The sequence below is a fragment of the Sorex araneus genome, chromosome 3, assembly GCF_027595985.1.
Source record: "Sorex araneus isolate mSorAra2 chromosome 3, mSorAra2.pri, whole genome shotgun sequence".
NCBI lineage: Eukaryota > Metazoa > Chordata > Mammalia > Eulipotyphla > Soricidae > Sorex > Sorex araneus.
This window is the reverse complement of record NC_073304.1, coordinates 218694866-218715960: the sequence shown is the minus strand read 5'-3', so window position 1 is coordinate 218715960 and position 21095 is coordinate 218694866. Positions and strand designations below refer to the sequence as shown.

At 46.8% G+C, this 21095-nt stretch overlaps 2 protein-coding genes across 2 annotated transcripts; both read left to right on the top strand.

Annotated features, from left to right (window-relative positions):
* The first annotated feature begins 1213 nt into the window (after positions 1–1213).
* Positions 1214–4744, top strand: LOC101553341 (keratin, type I cuticular Ha4). The gene is made up of 7 exons (XM_004608950.3): positions 1214–1576; positions 1679–1761; positions 2207–2363; positions 3213–3374; positions 3472–3597; positions 3722–3942; positions 4397–4744. The coding sequence occupies exons 1-7, from the start codon at positions 1229–1231 to the stop codon at positions 4476–4478; spliced, it is 1179 nt and encodes a 392-aa protein (XP_004609007.3). The 5' UTR covers positions 1214–1228; the 3' UTR covers positions 4479–4744.
* A 5942-nt stretch (positions 4745–10686) lies between these two features.
* Positions 10687–16025, top strand: LOC101553076 (keratin, type I cuticular Ha1-like). Its single transcript, XM_012932804.2, has 7 exons — positions 10687–11052; positions 11812–11894; positions 13240–13396; positions 14290–14451; positions 14545–14670; positions 14795–15015; positions 15906–16025. Exons 1-7 carry the CDS (start codon positions 10705–10707, stop codon positions 16015–16017), a joined length of 1209 nt encoding a protein of 402 aa, XP_012788258.2. The 5' UTR covers positions 10687–10704; the 3' UTR covers positions 16018–16025.
* The last annotated feature ends 5070 nt before the right edge of the window (positions 16026–21095 follow it).

Below are 21095 nucleotides of genomic sequence, written 5' to 3'. Positions count from 1 at the left end.
AAGGATCGAATGGTCGTAGATCCCAGGGGTGATTGACAATTGTGCTCTTACTCCAGACAGTGGTCTCATGAAGTGACAGCATTTACATCGGTGTCCCTTGGCCCTTGAACTTGTGTGGAAGCAGCCCCAGTTGGCAATCGCACTTCTAGTGGTGGTTGGTTCTCCGAAAGGGAAGTCTGGGTAGGCCAAAGGGGGAAACAATTCCTAGAAACTCAGGTCAGGTCACCATGGGGACAAAGATGAAGACCCTACTACTCTCCCTTGCCTTTTCTGTTGAATCTGAAGCATTATTTATGCCCCCAACACTGACTCTGGTGCTCTCACTCCAGGGATATGATGAATTTCCTTCTGTCCATAACTTGTCTCATCTCCAGGCAGAGTGTAACGTGTAGAGTGTAGTGGATTGGTATAGTTTTTACACAGTATGAGCCAGATAGTATTTTAGGTTTTGGAGGCCAGAGGGGATTGGATGACCTTCCTCAGCTCTTGCCATACCAGCACAAAAAGAGCACAGAGAACACCAATAGGCAGGAGCAGCACTTTGATTTATCAAAATGGCAGAAGGCTGAATGTGGTCAGTGGACAGCCATGGCAGATTTTGGCTTTGTGCTGTTCTCATTTCTCTGCCTGGCTTTGCTTTCCAACTGTGGCTGCTCTATTTTGTTCAGTCTCCTCATGAATTCACGTATTCCCTCATACTTAATGAATTATTTCTTGAGAAGGTTCAGAATCAAGGGAAGCCCTCAGACTGGGAGCAGAGAGCATTTGAAAAGATTGCTCATGCCAAGTCCCTTTCCAGGGACTCGCAAGGCAGAACCTCCCAGGTTTGGAGTCCTGGATTCCCCAACAGCTACACCCCGGGTTCTGGCTGTTCTCCCCTCTGAGTAATGGGGACACCATGTGGGGCTGCGATGATTGTGATGATTTTGCTTCCTTTGAAGCCATCTGATGAAACCCTGATTCCACCAAATAGCAGCAAACAGGAGGAGGCAGGTGTGACACAGCAGAGTGGAATAATTTTATGAGATGAGGGGACTCTTTGGAGGCAGCTAAGTAGCATATTTGGGCGAAAAATTAACTGAAGCGTGAGGAAAGGAAATGAGGCTGGCTGCCAAGCCCCCACCCACCATTAAGAGTATAAAAGGGCCTGGGAGGAAGGGGAGACTCACACTGCACCCATATCTACCTCCATCTGCTCACCTGCCCTTCCATCAGCCCTACCCACACCATGCCTTACAACTGCTGCCTGCCCAGCATGAGCTGCCACTCCAGCTGCTCCTCCCGGCCCTGCATCCCCCCCAGCTGCCATGGCTGCACCCTGCCCGGGGCCTGCAACATCCCCGCCAACATCGGCAGCTGCGGCTGGTTCTGCGAGGGCTCTTTCAACAGCAGCGAGAAGGAGACCATGCAGTTCCTGAACGACCGCCTGGCCAGCTACCTGGAGAAGGTGCGGCAGCTGGAGTGTGAGAATGCGGAGCTGGAGCGCCGCATCCAGGAATGGTGCCAGCAGCAGGTGCCCTACGTGTGCCCCAACTACCAGTCCTACTTCCGCACCATCGAGGAGCTGCAGCAGAAGGTGAGGGACGGGCCAGATGGGGGCACAGCAGTAACCCGCTGTCTTTGAACCACCATGGGTCCTCATGGTCAAGTGGTCCTCACTGCAGGATCTTGTTTTCAGATTCTGTGTGCCAAGTCAGAGAACACCAGGCTGGTGGTGCAGATTGACAACGCCAAGCTGGCCTCTGATGACTTCAGGACCAAGTAGGTTGAACCTTTGGACCAGCTGCCCTTCTAGGGGCTTTTGGCTTATTCATGGCCCTGTGTTGCCAGGGGAGGAAGAGAAAGCCACCTGTCCCTATGTCATAAGTCAACTGTTTATAGAGACCAAGACAGACCTGTGTTATACCTGTTCTTCAGCTCTTTCTAGAAAGCCTTCGTAAATCTCTGAATATGGAGGAATAGTACTAATATGCCTTAATTTCATGGCATATCGACCAACATCATTGAAAGGAGAGGAAAGAACTCCATCTCTTGAGTCGTGGGGGGCTCCATCTGGTATTAGGGGAGTCAGGGCACCTCTCTTATCCATGCATAGTACCATCATGGACAAGAAACCAGGCCTATCCCATTGGTGTGAGACCTGAGCCTGGGGAGAGGGATGGGGGTGCCCTTTGGCTCGTCCTCCCACTTGGATCTATGTGAGCAGGTACGAGATGGAGCGCTGTTCGCGGCAGCTGGTTGAGTCAGATATCAACAGCCTGCGCCGCATCCTGGACGAGCTGACCCTGTGCAAGTCCGACCTGGAGGCCCAGGTGGAGTCCCTGAAGGAGGAGCTGCTGTGCCTTAAGAAGAACCACGAGGAGGTGAGAGGGAGAACCCCAACACTGGGCTCTGGAGTAAAGCTTGTGAGCATTGGCAGTCTGGAGGAAATATCCAGCGGCGTCTCTGCTTTGGGACCTTCTCTGCCTAAAGCACTCGGAGCATGGGGCTGTGTTTTCCACAGTGAGGAGGGAGGCCAGCTGCCAGTCCTTAAGCTGCTGGGTTTGGTGGTGTATAGGAAGTTAACCCCTGCCCCCTTTGCTTCCCCCCACTTTTTGAACAGAACTTTCTGCTGGCCATGGGTAGGTCCTGGTTTTAGTGGTGGAGAAGATGGGGATAAATGACAAAACACGGCCCACTCTTCCAGGAACTCTAGTGCAGGCTAGTAAGAGAGGCTGAAACAGGGATAGCCCAGGTGGAGGCTTCAGTGCTACAGGGTCCCCATGACCATGACCTCAGGGAAAACCTTAGTCAGCCTGCATGGAGATAGGGTTGGTCTCAAAAGTAAGTCACGGGAAAGTGAATTTTAATAGCAGGGATTTTAATCTGAGGGGAGAGGCTGAGCAAAGACATTGACGTGGAGGAGCCACTTCTGTTTCCACGGGGAAGTATGACCGGGCATGCCATCCCTACAGGGATGTGCAGACAAAGGGGGTAGAGGGTGAATGTGCCAAGATTAGGCTTGGTCTTTTGGAAATGTGGATTTCTTTCTGTTTCATAGTACAGGTTATTGGTGTGAGGCCTTTAGGTACATTTCCTAGACAATACCTGTGCTAACCTTTGAGGAAGGATCTGCATATTCCTTTAGTGCATGGCTGGCTTGTGTTTCCTTATAACAGAGAGACCACAGACCCATTTCTGGGCTTCATTCCTGACATTTCTTTCCTCCACAGGAAGTCAACACGCTGCGCTGCCAGATCGGAGACCGCCTCAACATCGAGGTGGACGCTGCCCCCACTGTTGACCTGAACCGTGTGCTCAACGAGACCCGCTGCCAGTACGAGGCCCTGGTGGAGACCAACCGCAGGGATGTGGAGGAGTGGTTCACCACCCAGGTGGGCACCTCAGCTCCAGGATGGGCAGAATTAAAGGCACCTGGGGACCCTGAAGACAAGGTCTGATCTTGTCTTTCCAACCTTTTGACTGTTCTAGTCTGAGGAGCTGAACAAGCAGGTGGTGTCCAGCTCAGAGCAGCTGCAGACATGCCAGGCGGAGATCATCGAGCTGAGACGCACGGTCAACGCCCTGGAGATCGAGCTGCAGGCCCAGCACAACCTGGTGGGTGTGGCTGAGTCCTCCTGGGGAGGGCTGGGGGCTGGGATAGGAGCTATTGGTGGGCCCAAAGGGTCCATGGGGCTTCTTCTGGGCAGCTGAGAGAGCCTCCCTATCTTCCCCACCACAGAGGGACTCCCTGGAGAACACACTGACCGAGACGGAGGCCCGCTACAGCTCGCAGCTGGGCCAGGTGCAGTGCATGATCACCAACGTGGAGTCGCAGCTGGCTGAGATCCGCAGTGACCTGGAGCGGCAGAACCAGGAGTACCAGGTGCTGCTGGACGTGCGGGCCCGGCTGGAGTGCGAGATCAACACTTACCGGTGCCTGCTGGAGGGCGAGGACTGCAAGTGAGTATGGGCTGGAGGATTATGGGAAAATGTGTAGGGGGTTAACCACATGGCACAAACACATTGGCCATATTTTTTATTCACCCAACACTGCACAGAGATTGTGTGCCTATTCTGTAATAGTTTAGAGAATGTAGAAATGCCTTGGTGAAAGGCATGCCTCATGGGCCTCTGGGTGATAACAGTGTGGAACTGGTTGGGAGATTGATACTCACAAGAGTTACAGCTGAGGGAGGCAGATGGGGAGAGCATGAGATCATGAGATTATATTTTTCAAGAGGACGGCTTTCCACCTTTGCGCATGGCATGCTGTGACAGGGACAGGAATTTTGTATCCATCAAATTTGATCCCAACCCACTCTAACTACTGAGAACCTTGATTGTTTGTTTCATTAAGCACCCGAGGGTTTCTTCTCTTCCCCCGCAAATCCATTATTAATCTCTGTCTCCCCAGGCTCCCTTGCAACCCCTGTGCCACCACCAATGCTAGTGGCAGCTGCTGTGGGCCCTGTGGCGGATGTCAAAAGCGTTGTTAATTTCAAGACTGGCATCCTCTTTGAAGACGTCCATGAAGCTGTTTACTGCAAGCACAGGAAAAGTCCCAGGTCCCACCCTTGCTGGAACTTCGTTCTCACTTAGGAATGGAGTCAGGCCAACTGTGATATCTCCAGACACTGAAATGCTTTCCAGACCCAACAAGGAAAGCCACTTCATCAAGTCCAGCATCTGGAAACTCTGTCCTGTCAAAGGTTGAGTCTCTGTGGGGGAAGTCCAGCTCCCTGAATGTGGAGCTTCCAGTGTGACCAGAGGGAAGCTCCTGATTGGACTGTGATGCTTCCTGTTTCTCTTGTTTCTTTGGCATTCTCTGGAATGCAAGAAGGTTGCTTCATTGACTTCTCAATAAAGTTTATTTCTCTGGCATAGTAAATGTGTCTCATTCATGGTCAGGTCACGCACTATAAAGAATTGGTCATGTTTTATAAAAATACCCCTATATAAAGAGAGGTGATGTAGGTGACATCACTGCTTCTAAACTATTATGGCTCAGTGGTAAATTCTTATAGAGAAGGAGAAGTGTCATTCTGGGAGACTCCTGCCCAGAGTCTGGGAAGACCATGCAGAAAACTTGGCCTTTGGCACCCCTGTTCATTTTGCTTTGTAGTAGGGCTTTTGGAAATTCTGAGACTTCCAAAAAACCTTCTTATGTCCACGGTCACCTTTCTCACTCCAATGTATAAGTTCATTTTCTTCCAAGTTGCCAGAGGACCAGCTTCTGTAGAAACTTCTCAGAGAATTACCACCCTCTTACCAACCTCTTGGCTGCAACTATATCTCCAGAAGGAGTACCTCTCCTTGAAGCAGACCTTCCCAGATTTCCACCATCCTTTTCCCTCAGGGTTTCATAATATCCCCAGCTGCCTGTCTCCTGATGAGCTCAAATTCAAAACAGAGAAAATACCAGTGAGTTCTCCAGTGAGTGGAGAACTAGTCCTTCTATGCTGACAGACACATGTGTCTGGGGTCACCCATGGGATAGTTTCACTCAGTGTCAGGTGATTCCATCACATTTAATTAGACTAAAACTTATCTGTTCCATACTGATTCATCTTGGAATGTACTTGTGATACCCAACACTTTATTGAAAGTTCCTTTAAAGGGTGGCAGAGTCTCCTTGCTGTCTCTCTTCCATTTGACTCTTTTATTTAGCCTTGGATCAAAGCCATCGTGTTTTCCCACAACCTCTTCATTTATTTCCTACTACTCCCTACCCATAAGCATTAACCCTACCCAGCCTGATTTATTTCATTGTTGAATTTTCAAAGATCCCAAATACATAGTTACTCTCTAAAGTCTCTATTTAATTGAACTTTTTGGCCACAGTCAGTCATTGATTGTGTGTGTTGGCACTATGAGTTGTGCTGAGTATACATAAGTAAGTGGTCCACAGCATGACCATAATCTGGAATGAATAAGAACAAGAAACAGCATCATAGAGATAAACATCAATGTGACTCAAAAGTGATGTAAATAAAGGAGGATGACATTCAAGTGGATGAATGATGAGACTCCAAGAAAATTTCATCGGGGTTTTGAAAAGCCAAATATTCTCTTCTCATAAACTTTGTCTGCTGTCTCATTGGCCCTTCAACAGAGATGGTATCTTCACCTAATTAAAGCCTACTGCAAACCATAGAATCCTGTAAGTTGAATAAGGAACAGTAACACTAATGAGAATTCATGAGGAGGTTATTAAAACTTTATATACTTCCCATAGTTTCAACTTCAATCAATGATCATGATGTGATCTCGGCATAATTCTGAAATAAACTTTGATATTAGGATGTTAGGAGTGTGTGCAGGTCTAAGAAGAGGGAAAGTTTTTCTAAGCATGAACTTGGCCAGTAAAGAGACGAGAAGACTACAGGTGTGTTAGGTCATGACAGATCAATTTCTGAAATGGGGCAGAGGATAAAGGTAGTTGTGGAAGATAAAACTTTGGAGGTAGGTAGTACCATATCTGAGAGCCTTAAAGGGTTTTCTGGTAAATTTGACATTGCTCTACCTGGCAGTGTTTCTAGGCTGGGTTGTGATGGGTCCTAAAACTGGGTAGGGTTTGGCTGGCAAAAAATGGAAGATCAATAGGACTTAATGAGAGACAACAAGGACTGTGATGGGTGGAGGTAAAAGAGAGGGTGGGGCAGGGAAGTGTGAACTTAAGAGGCACAACATGGGATATGGGAGTTGATTGGAGGTAGAGGAACAAAGGAGAGAGAAGGAAGGAAACTAGCCCTAATTGACCCCGCTGTGGGTCCATAGGAGCCTGAAGGTTTTGAACCTGAGAACAAAAAACTAGGTTAGATCTCCAAAGGAGAGAGGTATAAAAATTCTGGGCATGATACAGGAGAGTTTCCTTAAACAAGATAGTAGAGGGGTAAGATTTGTGAGGACTGCCATGGAGAAGATGTTAGAATGTGGAAGAACTTTGGGAACCAATGGTAGAAACTCAGAGTGGCCTGGGGCTCTCTTGACATCCAGAACGGTAGGTTCTGCTTTCATTTAGCTCGATCTCTGAAGGTAAATACCACAGCAGGTTCTCTGCCTTTGGAAAAGGAAGTGGAGAAGCAACTGAAATGATACAGAAGTCAAAAGAATTTAGCTCTTCAATGAGTGGAAGGCCAGTGGCATCCTTGCCAAAGAAATGAACAGTCTACGGGGAATATATTCTGTTGGCTATAACAATAGGGAATTCACTGGGTAACTGTAAACACAACTAGTTCTATGGGAGGCCTGGGGAAGAAACCCAATTTCAGGGCTATGTCAAGCCTCTCAATCAACTGTGAACTTGATGCAAAAGTCCAGTCCAACACATTCAGGTTTAACATGAGGCTTAGTTTGCCTTATTAATTCTGTGAATTGCGTGGAATGTTTTAGCCCCTGATCTTCGCTTTGTTGTGCAGAATAATAACACAAACAGGTTTTAATTTCTTCTTTGAGTGGTGCCAAAATTCAATTTCCCAGCAGAGGACAATTGCGTAGATTGTTTGAGATGTTATCACCTTCATCTTGACTCCTCTGGGAGTTAAGCTCAGATAGATGAACTTCTCATGTCTCTTGACTTGCTGAGTCCCTTCAGAGTAGCTCTGGGGCTGACCCAATAGGGTGGTGTTGGTTTTGAAGAGAATTTTCAGTTCTCCGGTGAGGGATTTTCTTTTCTTTTGTGAGTCAGTCTTCTCGGACTATACCCAGCGATACCTCTCCTGTTCTTTCCTTGATGTTCAAAATATTATGAATATTAGATGGCTGATATACTATTTTATATTTCCCAAAGAATGAACTTATGTTTCTTGTGGTGAGAATTTTAGGTGCAAGTCGCTGGCCAACAGAGAAGAAGGTGTGGTTTGAAGTGGGAGGTCTCCCAATGGTTTCAGAGTCTGTCACAAGGAGAATGACTTAGGTGCTTATTGGCCCTGACTCCTCTTCATGGCTATGTGCCACTGATGAGTTTGTGTGTGATCTCTCTGAGGAAAATAACCTTGGCATTCATAATAAATGGCATCCTTAAACCTCAACTGCAATTTGCTTGCATCTTGAACCCAGAAGCCTGACTCCAGCGTCTGACACAATTACCTGGGCAGGTCTAAAACCTTTCTGTTTGGTAGAATTTGATTTGCTCATCATGTTTATTGAAGGGTCATTGATTCTTGAAGATATCATTGCTATGTAAGATAAACATTCACAATACATAGCAAGTGTACAAATGAAACACAACTGCCTTCTAGAATTTCTGAGAAGCTAGTTGAAACTTGACTCTTGCTTTGTTTATTGAGCCACAACTGGTAGTGCTCAGGGGTTAATCCCAGTTCTGTGCCTAGGGCTTACCTCTGATGGTCTTGGTGGACCATGTAATGCCAGGGATAGACCTAGACCTCCTGGATGCAAAGCATGTGCTCAGTAAGCCATTTCTCTGGCCCCAAACTTGTTTTTTTTCTGCAACAGACCACATACTCTCAACCATTTTCATCAAATGATCAGAAGACTGTGGAGCCATCATAGTGATCCTTACTTGAGATGTGGAGCAGTCAATAGCAGGAATGCAATCTCTAGACTCGGCCCTTTACTTTTTAAAGATAGAACAATTATCCTCTGGATTTTTCAGTTTGTGCTACACTATCATTTTAAGAGATGTATTTACCAGTCTATAGCATAGCATTCCTTTCCAAACTCTTAAAAAAAGTGGCAAATGATGCTTTGAAATATGAAAGGTCATAGGATAATGCAAGAAAAATGGAGAAAAGTTAAAGAATCCAGATACTATTGGATAGTTACTTGATCCCATCCAGTTAGGCTTCTATCTGTGCAGTACCAATTTTTAACCAACCTCTCTTCCATGGCTCTCTCTAGTTGGGGGTACAGGCAGGAGGAGATGAGAATGAGGGCTGTGAACTTAGGTGAAGGCTCTTGGCACCTCAAAGTCTACATTCCAGGAGTTCACATGCTTATTCCAAAGCACCTGTCAGCTATGAAAGCATGTTTGAAGTCTGCCTGGAGGGTGTTCAGACTCACCTGTGAACGTGTGTTGACAGTCACCAAGGAGGGTGTTCAGACTCACCTGTGAACGTGTGTTGACAGTCACCTTCTGAGCTTGTCACGATGGCAGAAAGCCTGGCAGTTTATCCACCTCACTAGGCTTGATTCCAAATGATATCTGGCTGGTTCCCACAAATAAATACGCCTTTAGAAGATGAATATTTGCCTCTTATTCTAAGCAAAAGAAACGTCACAGACTCTGAGGGCGAGCTTGAAGAAGGTGCAATCTGAATAAAGGAGCAATCAGCATGTAGCTCCAAAAAGCACTTGAGGGGGTATCACTCATCTCTTGAGTAGAGAGATACTAAACACAAAAGCTCCACAGTTCCAAGTTGCATCTGAAAGAAACTTATGGTAGAACATCAGTTTGCCAAAACATCAGGTTGATCACAAGAAACAAGGGCCAACATGGTGGATCTCTAGGGTTCTTCGGTGAACTGGGTGCTACTACACCAAATAAAACTTTGATTTCCTTTTCCCCTAGCTTCTAGAGGCTATTATATTTTGCACATAGTAGATTTCCTTCTATCAAAATAGAAAAGCCCTGTGGTTCTTGGATAAACAACAGGCTTGATATTTCTTGACCCATTATAATCGAGCAGGGGATACTTCCTAGTCATGGTGAAGATCCATTGCGTCTTGGGAGTGGAGAGAGAGAGAGAGAGAGAGAGAGAGAGATGGAGAGAGGGAGGGAAAGAGAAAGAGAGAAAGAGGGAGGAAGGAAGGGAGGGAGAGATATGGAGTAAGGGAGATGAAGGAGAACATGGGGCTTTTGGGAACAGAGGGCACTGGCTCCACCACCAAAGATGAGCTCTGTGACCTTGGGCAACCTTGATGTTGGTGATTGACCTACAGACCTGCAGGGATTTTAGTGAGGACTGAAAGAGAAGCCGTGTGCCCCTGTGCTCAGCATGGCGGGGGTGCCACAAATCAGAGCCATTCTAGTACAAGGCACATGGTGAAGGCTCATGACACGGAGGTTCCCACCGTCTTGATGCTCCCCAGACATTAGTTTTTATGACAGCTCTATCAACATGGAGTGTGAGCTGAAATGAAGCTGGGAGAGGGTTGGCTCTGGCAGCCTTCTCAGAGGAGGCGAATAGCTTGCCTGGGGTTGGATGGAAGGGCAGGGGGAAGACGGGCTGGGGGAAGGCTTAGAAAGTCCTGAACAACTCAGCTTCCAGATTTCCCACTAGACAGCTTGCTTTCCTGGGGGGCTTTCTTCCCTGGCCTTTCTCCCAAAGTCCTCAATCAAGGATGTGCTGAAGGAGGTGCAAACCTATCTTCATTTAGGAACAAGAGCCACAGAAATGTCCTGGGGAGACAGGGGACAATTGTCACTCAGTGCCCTGTGAATAAGCACCGCTGTTGGCAAGGGGATGGGCTGGTCACTTTGAAGCTAAACCATGAAGCTCTTACTTAGCCAACCAGCATGGTTGGTGAGGAGTCCTGACTTAGCAAGAAGCCAGAGTAAAACATTTTATGAGGTAAAGGACTCATGGGAGGTGGCTAAATAACAAGTAGAAAAATTGGTAAAGAGGGTAAAAGGCTGCGGACACCAGCCACACCCAGTGCTGAAGGAATATAAACCTCTGGAGGGATCCCAGGCTTATCCCAGTCGGAAGGAACCAGACATCACCACTGACCTTCCCAGCTCTGCTCTCTGCCTGCACCATGCCTTACAACTGCTGCCTGTCCAACATGAGCTGCCGCTCCAGCTGCTGCTCCCGGCCCTGTGTGGCCCCCAGCTGCCATGGCTGCACCCTGCCCGGGGCCTGCAACATCCCCGCCAACATCGGCAGCTGCGGCTGGTTCTGTGAGGGCTCGTTCAACAGCAGCGAGAAGGAGACCATGCAGTTCCTGAACGACCGCCTGGCCAGCTACCTGGAGAAGGTGCGGCAGCTGGAGTGTGAGAATGCGGAGCTGGAGTCTCGCATTCGGGAGCGGTGCCAGCAGCAGGAGCCCAATGTGTGCCCCAACTACCAGTCCTACTTCCGCACCATCGAGGAGCTGCAGCAGAAGGTGAGGGGTGGGCCCAATGCCAATTCAGCGAATTATTTATTCAAGTAAGAGTAAGTGAACGGTGCAGAAGTGGGGGGCAAGAGCCAAGGTGGGTTACGCAAGGTCCAAGGTGGGTTATGATGAGGTAGGTAAGAGCATCCCAGGGTATTGTAGCCAGAAAGAATCAGCCCGCCTTCCTTCCTTCCTTCCTTCCTTCCTTCCTTCCTTCCTTCCTTCCTTCCTTCCTTCCTTCCTTCCTTCCTTCCTTCCTTCCTTCCTTCCTTCCTTCCTTCCTTCCTTCCTTCCTTCCTTCCTTCCTTCCTTCCTTCCTTCCTTCCTTCTTTCCTTTTTCTTTTTGTGGCCAAAGCGTGTGCAAAGGCAGTAGAAGGGAAAAACTGGGGAGATTCAGCAGGTCTAGAAGAAATGTATGGGAGGGAGAAATTACCCATATGTCTTGATTTTCCTGGGATTTTTCTGAGTTTTGCATTCCAGGCTCCCATGGTGTCCAGCAAGACTGGGAATCGGGCCACCCTCAATGGGGTTGGAACCCACCCAGAAGTTTCAGTTTCTGCAGGAAGTCAGAGGAAGAGTAAGAAGAGAAGGCTTCTGTGGCGAAAAGATTAGTCCTATTGATGAATCCTTCTCTTATTGCCATGCTGGAAATCTGAGAGAACTAGTTGCTACTTGGAAGGATTGTGGTGGAAAGAAAACAGCTTTTTGTTTTAAGGCAAGGCTATTCCTTCTTAATTTGACCCATTACTGCCTTAATCTTGTCCCCAGATCCTGTGCACCAAGTCGGAGAATGCCAGGCTGGTGGTGCAGATCGACAACGCCAAGCTTGCCGCAGATGATTTCCGAACCAAGTGAGATTTCTCTAATGATCTGAGCAATTCAGGGTTGGAAAGGACCAGCTGGAAAGTGATGCCCTCTGTCCTGTGTGCTTGCTGCCCTACTTTCCTAGGGTCATATTGGGGAGTTGCTTCTCTGGAGGGACTTCAGTTCAATGTTGGCAGTTCTCACTGAAATCAAGAATCTGTGTGTTGAATTTGGTTTGAGGGAGAAATTACCCATTCTTCCTCTTTTTGAAATTAATGATGTGAGTTTCTAAGTGGTTTTCACATCAGGCTCTTAAGATAGATTCTTTATAAGATGCCTCTAGAAAAAAGTATTAAACCCTAAAAACAAGAAACAAAACCCATTTCAGAGGTGGAACCTGTTTTTCTAGGCGTGGCCATGACCATTTAAAAACTCCTGGGCGGGTTTGTGGAATTTTATATGTGATTATTCGGGCTAGAGCAATAGCACAGCGGGTAGGGTGTTGCCTTGCATGGGCCGACCCAGGTTCGATTCCTCTGTCCCTCTAGGAGAGCCTGGCAAGCTGCCAAGAGTATCCCACCCTCAGGGCAGAGCCTGGCAGGCTACCCATGGTGTTTTCATATGTCAAAAACAGTAACAAGTCTCACAATGGAGATGTTACTGGTGCCTGCTCGAGCAAATCGATGAACAATGGGATGACAGTGCTACAGTGCTATTCGTCTGTCACTTCTTTGTTTTCAGGTCCACTTGATGCTGCATTAGTTTTGGTACCATTTTATAGATGAGGTTCTCAAGAATCAGAGAGATTAGGGATTTATCCAAAGTAACAATGGCAAGGCTGACTCCAACTGACTTCCAGTTTGGGATTTTACATTAATTAGATAGCATCTCAGGGTGGGAGGAAGGATGATGAACAACTTTTAGCAGCTTAGAAGTGTGAAGTTTTCTCCTCTTGGGACATCAAGAGGATAGGATTTTATTGATGGCAAAGTGCAAGTGAGGTTGTCAGGACAAATGAGTTAGACTTGTATTGAAAATATGCCACTCTGTGAGTCTCAGGGAGGAAGGACTCATTTTTAATCTGTACAAAGATATTTTTCCCTTGAAAAGAATTAAAGAGGCTGGAACAATAGCACAGGAGGTAGGGCATTTGCCTTGCACGTGGCTGACCTGGGTTTGATTCCCAGCATCCCATATGGTCCCCTGAGCACTGCCAGGAGTAATTCCTGAGTGAAGAGACAGGAGTAACCCCTGTGCATCACCAGGTGTGACCCAAAAAGCAAAAAAAAAAAAAAAAAAGAATTAAAAATGATAGTATTACACCATAGGATATTGACTTGGAAGGCACATAGGGAAATGTCTTCCTCTGATTTCTTTTAACCTTTACTGAAGATATCAAACGGAGCTGGGCCTGAGACAGCTGGTGGAATCAGACATCAACGGCCTGCGCCGCATCCTGGACGAGCTGACCCTGTGCAAGTCTGACCTGGAGGCCCAGGTGGAGTCTCTGAAGGAGGAACTGCTGTGCCTCAAGCAGAACCACGAGCAGGTGAGGGAGTCCCAGCCCTTAGCACCTCAACTTTGAGACTTCCACGCCTCTTCTAAGCAGACAAGTTCAGCCTTTACTGAGCACCCTAGAACAAACACAATACTTTGAAGGTTGCTCCAAACCTACTTGGGTGATTGTTGGGATGAGTCCCAAGTTTTACCTAAAAGAGTGTGATCGGCTGACTAATTTCCATTTGTGGCCAGAACCGTGTCTGAAGTTTATCCAAAGTTCTTAGAATATTTTCTAAAATTGATGAGATTAATTATCTTTAAACAAGAGTCTGGTTGATGACCAAGCAGGAAGGTTGTAGAAATTAGGGATAACAAACATCCCTATGTTATGTGTTTCCTGGCTTCTAGAACCCAAGTTTTATGGATGGATATCTGATTGAATGAATGCCTAAGTGGACAGATGAGTGGGTGAGAAAAATGGAAGATATAAAGGAACTCAAGTGATGGATAACTCAACCATTCCTAATACTAAGAAATCTGATGTGCATATCAAACATGGAATGTTTGATGAATAGAAAACAATGCCCAGTATACAATGGAAGACATGAAATAAACAGGAGGAGATAGACCCAGCTTCCCTTTACTTAGTAGTAAATTATAAACCAGTTATTGTGGCAGGCTTATCAATGGGCAAAGGGAACTCAGAAATAAAGGACAGAATCCTATGGTGCAAGGGAATGTTAGCAATCATTTAACCAAGCAAACTCATTCCCCAGGCAATAGGCCTGAATCATAAGAAGTAACTAAGCTGATTCTACACCAAATTGTGCTTCAACTCATTTTGCTTAGCTTCTAAGACAATCCTCATCCTACTACACCAGACTCCCTCAGAGAGTTTAAGACCTTCTGTGGCTTCATTCCTGACATTTCTTTCCTCCACAGGAAGTCAACACACTGCGCTGCCAGATTGGAGACCGCCTTAACATCGAGGTGGACGCTGCCCCCACTGTGGACCTGAACCGAGTGCTCAACGAGACCCGCTGCCAGTACGAGGCCCTGGTGGAGACCAACCGCAGGGACGTGGAGGAGTGGTTCACCACCCAGGTGGGCAACTCAGCTTGGGGACATGCAGAACTAGAGGTGCCTGGGGCCCTCAAGATGGGGTCTGACTCTGTCTCCTTCCCTTTGCTCTTGCAGACCGAGGAGCTGAACAAGCAGGTGGTGTCCAGCTCAGAGCAGCTGCAAACGTGCCAGGCAGAGATCATCGAGCTGAGACGCACGGTCAATGCCCTGGAGATCGAGCTGCAGGCCCAGCACAACCTGGTGGGTGTGGCTGAGTCCTCCTGGGGAGGGATGGGGGCTGGGATAGGAGCTATTGGTGGGCCCAAAGGGTCCATGGGGCTTCTTCTGGGCAGCTGAGAGAGCCTCCCTATCTTCCCCACCACAGAGGGACTCCCTGGAGAACACACTGACCGAGACGGAGGCCCGCTACAGCTCACAGCTGGGCCAGGTGCAGTGCATGATCACCAACGTGGAGTCGCAGCTGGCTGAGATCCGCAGTGACCTGGAGCGGCAGAACCAGGAGTACCAGGTGCTGTTGGATGTACGGGCCCGGCTGGAGTGTGAGATCAACACGTACCGGTGCCTGCTGGAGGGCGAGGACTGCAAGTGAGTAGCCAGCTGGTGGGAACCCTGCAAGGCACAGGCACAGTTTTATTAAGAAAAGAAGATAGGGACTTTGCAGGTCAAGTTTCAGGTGTCAATATGTGTGCAGAGACCAGAGTTTGATGTGACAACCTTGGGAAACAGAGGGTAGATGTTACTATAGTCTGTAGCCTTAAGGAAGCTTTGGCTTGATAGTCCCCTTGAAAACACTCCTGAGACTTAATTATTTCTCAAATGGCAAGTCTTTGGAGGCCAGTAGGAATATTTACCCATGGAAACAATTTAATAACCCTCAGGCATAGCACTTTCTGATTTCACTCACATCTATGGTTTCATGGCTTCATGTTAGAAACAGACAAGATGGGCAGAGTGAAAATCAGAATCACCAACTAAAGGAGACTGGGATATCAAAAGGGAAGAGAAGGGCTGAAGCAATAGTACAGCGGGTAGGGCATTTGTCTTGCATGCAACTTACCTGCGTTAAATCAATCCCTGGCATTCCATATGATTCCCCAAGCATGACTACCAGGAGTGATCCCTGAGCACAGAGCCAGTAGTAACCCCGTAGCATCATTGGTTTGGCCCCAAAACCAAACCAAAATAAACAAACAAAAGGGAAAAAAGCCTCAGTGGCTCATAGGGGACTGCACTCATCACCTAATATTATTTCTATGAGCACGTTCGGACTGGTGGGTATTTTCAATGAGTAGCATTGATTTCTCCACGAGCCAAGTGCTGTAAAAGGAGGTTCTGGAGATGCCACCTTCAGCCTTGGCCATTTCTGAGCTTTGCAGGGGTTGCCTGAACAGAGCCTGAGTTACCACAGTGGTTTCTGTGGCTGTCTTTTTAAATGGTGTCTCTCATGCTGATGAGTTTATGATGTTCTGTTTCAGACTTCCCTGCAACCCCTGTGCCACCACCAATGCATGTGGGTCTATGGGGTCCTGCATGACCAGTTCCTGCACCCCTTGTGCCCCACGCTCCCGATGCGGGCCCTGCTGCTAGACACCTTGGGAGTGGCAAGAGGATTGTGGGAAGACACAAAGGGCCATGGATGAACCAGCCCTGTCTCTCGGACCCCAGGATCCTGTCCCAGGCATCACCAGAAGTTACCGTCTAGAAGGAGAACAAATGTTGAGGGTGTGGCCAATTTTGCACCTAGTCCCCCAAGATTATTTTCCTTCCAGATTGTTTTCTTGTAATTATTCTGCCTCTGATGGTCTGACAGGCTTGGGCTGGGAAGGTGTCGTGGGAGAAGTGTGCTTGTTGCTTTGACCTTTCTTGCAATTCCCCAAATCCCTTTGTAAATCTCCTAATAAACTCCCTCTTGCAAAGTAGAGGTTATTCTCATTTGTATTCATTCTTTTCAAAGTGCACACTCTCTATGTGTATGCTGATAAAGCCACTTGAAAGCATTAATTTTCTCCCCAAAGGCCTTCATCACCATTAATTAGCATTAATTAAGCAGTGGGAGTTCCAGTTTCCTCTTGGGCCAGCTTAGAGCCAGTGGAGCCACTAGGGCAAGAGATCTCATCTGAATATGATAAATGCACTCATTATGGGAACTTAGTAAAATCCAACGGTGGTTGACACTTCTAGACAGTTCTATTTATTTCCCAAGTCCCTCTAAGAAGAGGGACAGGCGTTAACACGTATTGAACCCTAAGTAAGTGCCCAGAATGATACAAAAAACTTTCTCTTATTGATTTATTGAGTAACAAGGATGGGAGTGAACCCAGAGCTTCCCTTCTGAATGTCAGCTATTTCTGCCATGTAGCTAGGAGAAAAGCAAACAGTGTGCCAAGAAGCACCTCAAGGTCTATCTAATCCTCCAGACTTATCACCTGGAGGAATATGATGCTATTTTATACCCCAAGTCTCTCGAAGACTCCTTCAGGAAACACTAAAGCTCTCTTGAGAGTAAACAGAGCATCTCTTCTGTTTGATTCATCGCCAACAGATTGTAAAGTGTTTCTCTTCTCATTTGAATGGGGTAACCACAGGGACTGCATTTGTGTTTGGGGACCATAACTGCCAAGAGTTCTCTAGAACCTGATCATTCCATTGAGTTTCTGTCACTGCCAGTGTTGAAAGAGCCTCGTAGGCTGTGTCTCTAACATTTACCAGGGCCTGTGGTCTGGCCCAGACCAACTGTTCCTTTCTCTGTGTGTCCCGGGACTGGTGCAAGGCAACTATATTGGTCTTGGGCCAAACTATTAGCTGAGTTTTGCTTCTTGAGTTGAAGCTGACTTTACCTCCCACTGTTGAGAGAATGGTTGCCTGCTCCAGCACAGGGTTTAAGTGCTTGCCCATTCACACTCTCATCTTTTCCATATTGGCTTGGTTGCTGCTGATGTTGCTGAGAAGCCCTTTTGCATGCAAGTAGGAGACTGAGTGAGGCTCCATGTTTGCTGTGGACATCAGTGGCTTATTGACACTGCTCAGCCTCTCTCCCTTCAGGGCCAGTTTACTCCCTGAGCCACTTTCAGGGTCTGCACAAACAGACATGACAGTGCAGCCCTGCAGACCTCACAGTGTTGGTACCACAACTTACCCACCCCTACCTCTCTCAGACGGGACCTTTTCAAACTTCTGGTTCTCTGCCTGGAAACCAGATGACAAACTGCCTGATACAGGCAACAGACTTTGCCCTTGGGTTTACTGTATAATACATGAAACAAAATGTTGACTCATTGTAGGAGGAAATCATGCCTATATTTTCCAAACCATGGGTCTGGGGAACACCGTCCTGGGCATTTGTGTCTGTCAGGATGTTTTCTTTGATGGAAAAGAGGAAGCGGCACCAGGGTCCCATATTTATTTTCTCAGGCCACAGCTGGATTGGCTTCTGAGGTCTCTGGTTACCATTTCTTGTTTTCAATGATAAGATCTTTAAAACATAAGACAGTACAAAAATAACAAGAGTAGGAAGGTTTATACAGATATAGAGGTGTGAAATCATATTCTCAAAATTTTAGAGTATTATCAACCAATGGGGAATCAACACATTTTGATGAAAAAGCTCAAGGCACTTAAGAATCCATGAGACTTGAGATGCTTACCTCGGGCCAGGGAGGTGGCTTGATGGTTGGGGCACATGCTTCGCATGCAGGAGGCCTTGGTTCAAACTCAGCACCCATGCTCCCCTGAGCACCATTGGGAGTGACCCTCAAGTTGGGAGAAGCTCCCTGGTATCACCAGAAGTGGCATTTTCAACTAAAAAAAATGTATATGTTAACCTTGTGGAGTATTTATGCCATTGCTGCAGAATTTATTTTGGTTTGGTTCTTTTGTATTAAATAAATAAAATGTGATGGGTTGATATAAAACTCCACCTTTATCCACCATCCCCTTAGAGGTAACCATGAATATTTTTCTTCTTTGATGAGTATCTTTCTCTCTTCTAGCCCATCTTTCCACTAAGGGTGCAGGCTTCAGAGAGATGAGTCTTTGACCAGTGGACAGATTTGTCACTTTCTCATAAAGACTGCAGCTTGTCCTCTGTCCTTTTTTGCTCTGGTGGACACTTGTCCAATTTAGACTCTTGATCAAGTGCTTTGGGAGAGCTGGAGTAAGCCCCTTTCCCTTCTTTAAATTTGTTTTTTTTTTAATTTTTGCATGAATCACCATGAGGTACACTTACAGACTTACAAACTTTCATGCTTACATTTCAGTCATACACTGGCTGAGTACCCATACCCCCTCTCCCTTCTGTGTCAACATCTCTTCACCTGTGAAAAGAAAATTGGGAGAGATGGACACTTGGGTTCTCAGTAGCTCCAACATTTAGATTCTAGGGCATCACTGGACTTGGACACTATTTCCAGAGGAGACACATCTTTCTCTTTTGAGTGTGTCATTGTTGCATTCAAAGACCAAGGTTTGAAGGGGGACGGAACTCACACTCAGGCTCTGTGGAATCTGAACAGTGGGGTGGTAAGATAATTTCCTAGGAGAATGAGAATTTACCAGGAGACAATTTAGGCAAGAGCAAAGTAAATTGATCAAAGGAGGAAAGGACACTATTTGGGCTGACCAGTGGAGGTCTCTAGAGACAAAAGTTGCTTTTGTGCATTTGCAGGGAGCTTCTAATTGTTTGTCTCTGAACTGTTTAGGCAAGTTTCTGCTTTCTATAGAAATTCTGGGAGGTGAGTGAAGCAGGAGATGTATAGCCGATTCTGGAAGAAGTGAGTTGTATTTAAAATGTTCTGGGCCAATCACGTGGTGAGGTAAATATTACATATCAAGGAACTCTGAGTCTTTCCTATCCTGAGAAAGGAGTAGGGGAACCAATTCTAGGAAGTAGAGTGGCTGTCTGATGCACCTACTAGCTCACTGAGCCAAATCTGGTGGAGATTGGGTCGGGGGAGGTGTATTAAAGCTAGTTTTAGAAATTAGGCAGCAGAACTGAGCAACTGTGGGGACCTCTGGAGTCTTTTGGGCACAGCTGATTTTGTTAGCAGGGACAGCACCATGAATTGAGTTAGCAGGCCAGGTATAATAGATAAGGGAATGAAGTTAGACATTTTCTCAAAGGCCTGCTACTAGCCCACTACCGGGCTGAGTGCTGAGTGCTGGGTCATTCCAATTCCCATCTTGCTGGGCAGTATTTGTCAGGTAATTAGAAGAACCTAGGTTGGTCATTCTTCTTGACATTCTGTTCACCTGAGGCTCTGACCCACTCATCAGACAATTCATGAGTTACAGGAAGCTTGTTTTCCCTTTATCACGACCTAATAGCTCCCTTCAGAACTGGCAAGCTCAAGAGTGACCACCAGGACTGAATGCCAGGCATGACACAGGCTTTATTCCCAGAACAGCAAACTCAAGAGTAATTTGGTGATGACAGAGGCCTTCCCTGGGGTTCCTGACAACACTGTAATACTGTACTTTAGAAGATACATACAAATTTCCTTTCAAAATTTTTTCACTAAAATTTTATTTTTCTCTTGTACAGAAATAATAAAGAATGGAGACAGTGAGAGAGTGAGAGAGAGAGAGAAAGAGAGAAGAAAAGTATTAATCATAGATATAAAAAAAATCTGGTTCCCTCATTGTTGTGTGGCTTTTTCTCTCCATTGTTCTCATTGTTAAAAGAATAGGATTTCACATTTTGTTGCAACCCTATCTGTGTACCTTATTCTGATAACTGTATTGCTCTTGAATAGAGTCACCATCCTTTGAACTCTTGCAGTTATATGTTGCTCCAACAGATGCAGAGGAGGAGCAGATGACTTGTTTGATGAAGGTAGGAAAGGAGAATGTTCACTGACATTGAAGCAACAGGTTTTGATGGAAATACTGCAGTACTTGCTTGATATTAGCCTTAAGCTTGAGGCATTGTTTTGCCTACCTGCACAAAAAATAACTGCATTTACTTTGAAGGTTCATGGCCAGATATGATTGAGATCGTCATATGGAAACTGTCAAGCACCACCTTGGGGCTATCCAGGTGCTCAATCCACTCAAGCTATCTCCTTTGGACTATAGCAGAGCTCTTCTTCCACGCCACCTCACAGACCCCTGTATGAACTAGGCTTTTGGTGAATCTGTATTAGGGTGGATCAGCATTGTCAGGGATCCAGATGACATTGGGAACCCGTATGTTCTCACTACTCCAGAAAGGACCAATGCCTTTGGACATTTCACCTTGCAAAGTTTACCTGGGTGAGTGGTGCTCCTCTCTCGAGCCATAGCATGCCAAGAGGTCCATACCACAGAGCCTGGAGGCAGCTCAGCCCTCATGCCCCCGGACCCACCCCATCCCACTAATGAAGGCCCGGGCTTTCATGTGTATAGCTCTTTGAAGCCACAGTGTGAAGCTCTTACTTCACTGACGCCCAGCATGGTAGGAGTCCTGACTTAGGGAGAAGCCCTAGTCAAGTCTTTTATGAGGTGAGGGACTCTTCCAAGGAAACATAACAAATTGAGGGGAAGGCCTTTTGACAACCTCCAAGTGAGTAAGAAGAAAAGGCCTGCCTTCCACGGCCACACCCTCCATGGAGGGGGTATAAAGGTTCCCTACAGGCAGGAGACCCACAGCTCTGTGGCTTGGAGGACTCAGACTCTGCCTTCAGCCGACT

Bases quoted from the DNA above. Each gene is read 5' to 3' on its own strand.
- LOC101553341 (XM_004608950.3), top strand. From the start codon at position 1,229: ATGCCTTACAACTGCTGCCTGCCCAGCATGAGCTGCCACTCCAGCTGC. The intron at 3,375-3,471 runs GTGGGCACCTCA...TGACTGTTCTAG, and splicing joins AGGAGTGGTTCACCACCCAG to TCTGAGGAGCTGAACAAGCA. The intron at 3,943-4,396 runs GTGAGTATGGGC...CTGTCTCCCCAG, and splicing joins CTGGAGGGCGAGGACTGCAA to GCTCCCTTGCAACCCCTGTG.
- LOC101553076 (XM_012932804.2), top strand. From the start codon at position 10,705: ATGCCTTACAACTGCTGCCTGTCCAACATGAGCTGCCGCTCCAGCTGC. The intron at 11,053-11,811 runs GTGAGGGGTGGG...TCTTGTCCCCAG, and splicing joins TCGAGGAGCTGCAGCAGAAG to ATCCTGTGCACCAAGTCGGA. The intron at 14,452-14,544 runs GTGGGCAACTCA...TTGCTCTTGCAG, and splicing joins AGGAGTGGTTCACCACCCAG to ACCGAGGAGCTGAACAAGCA.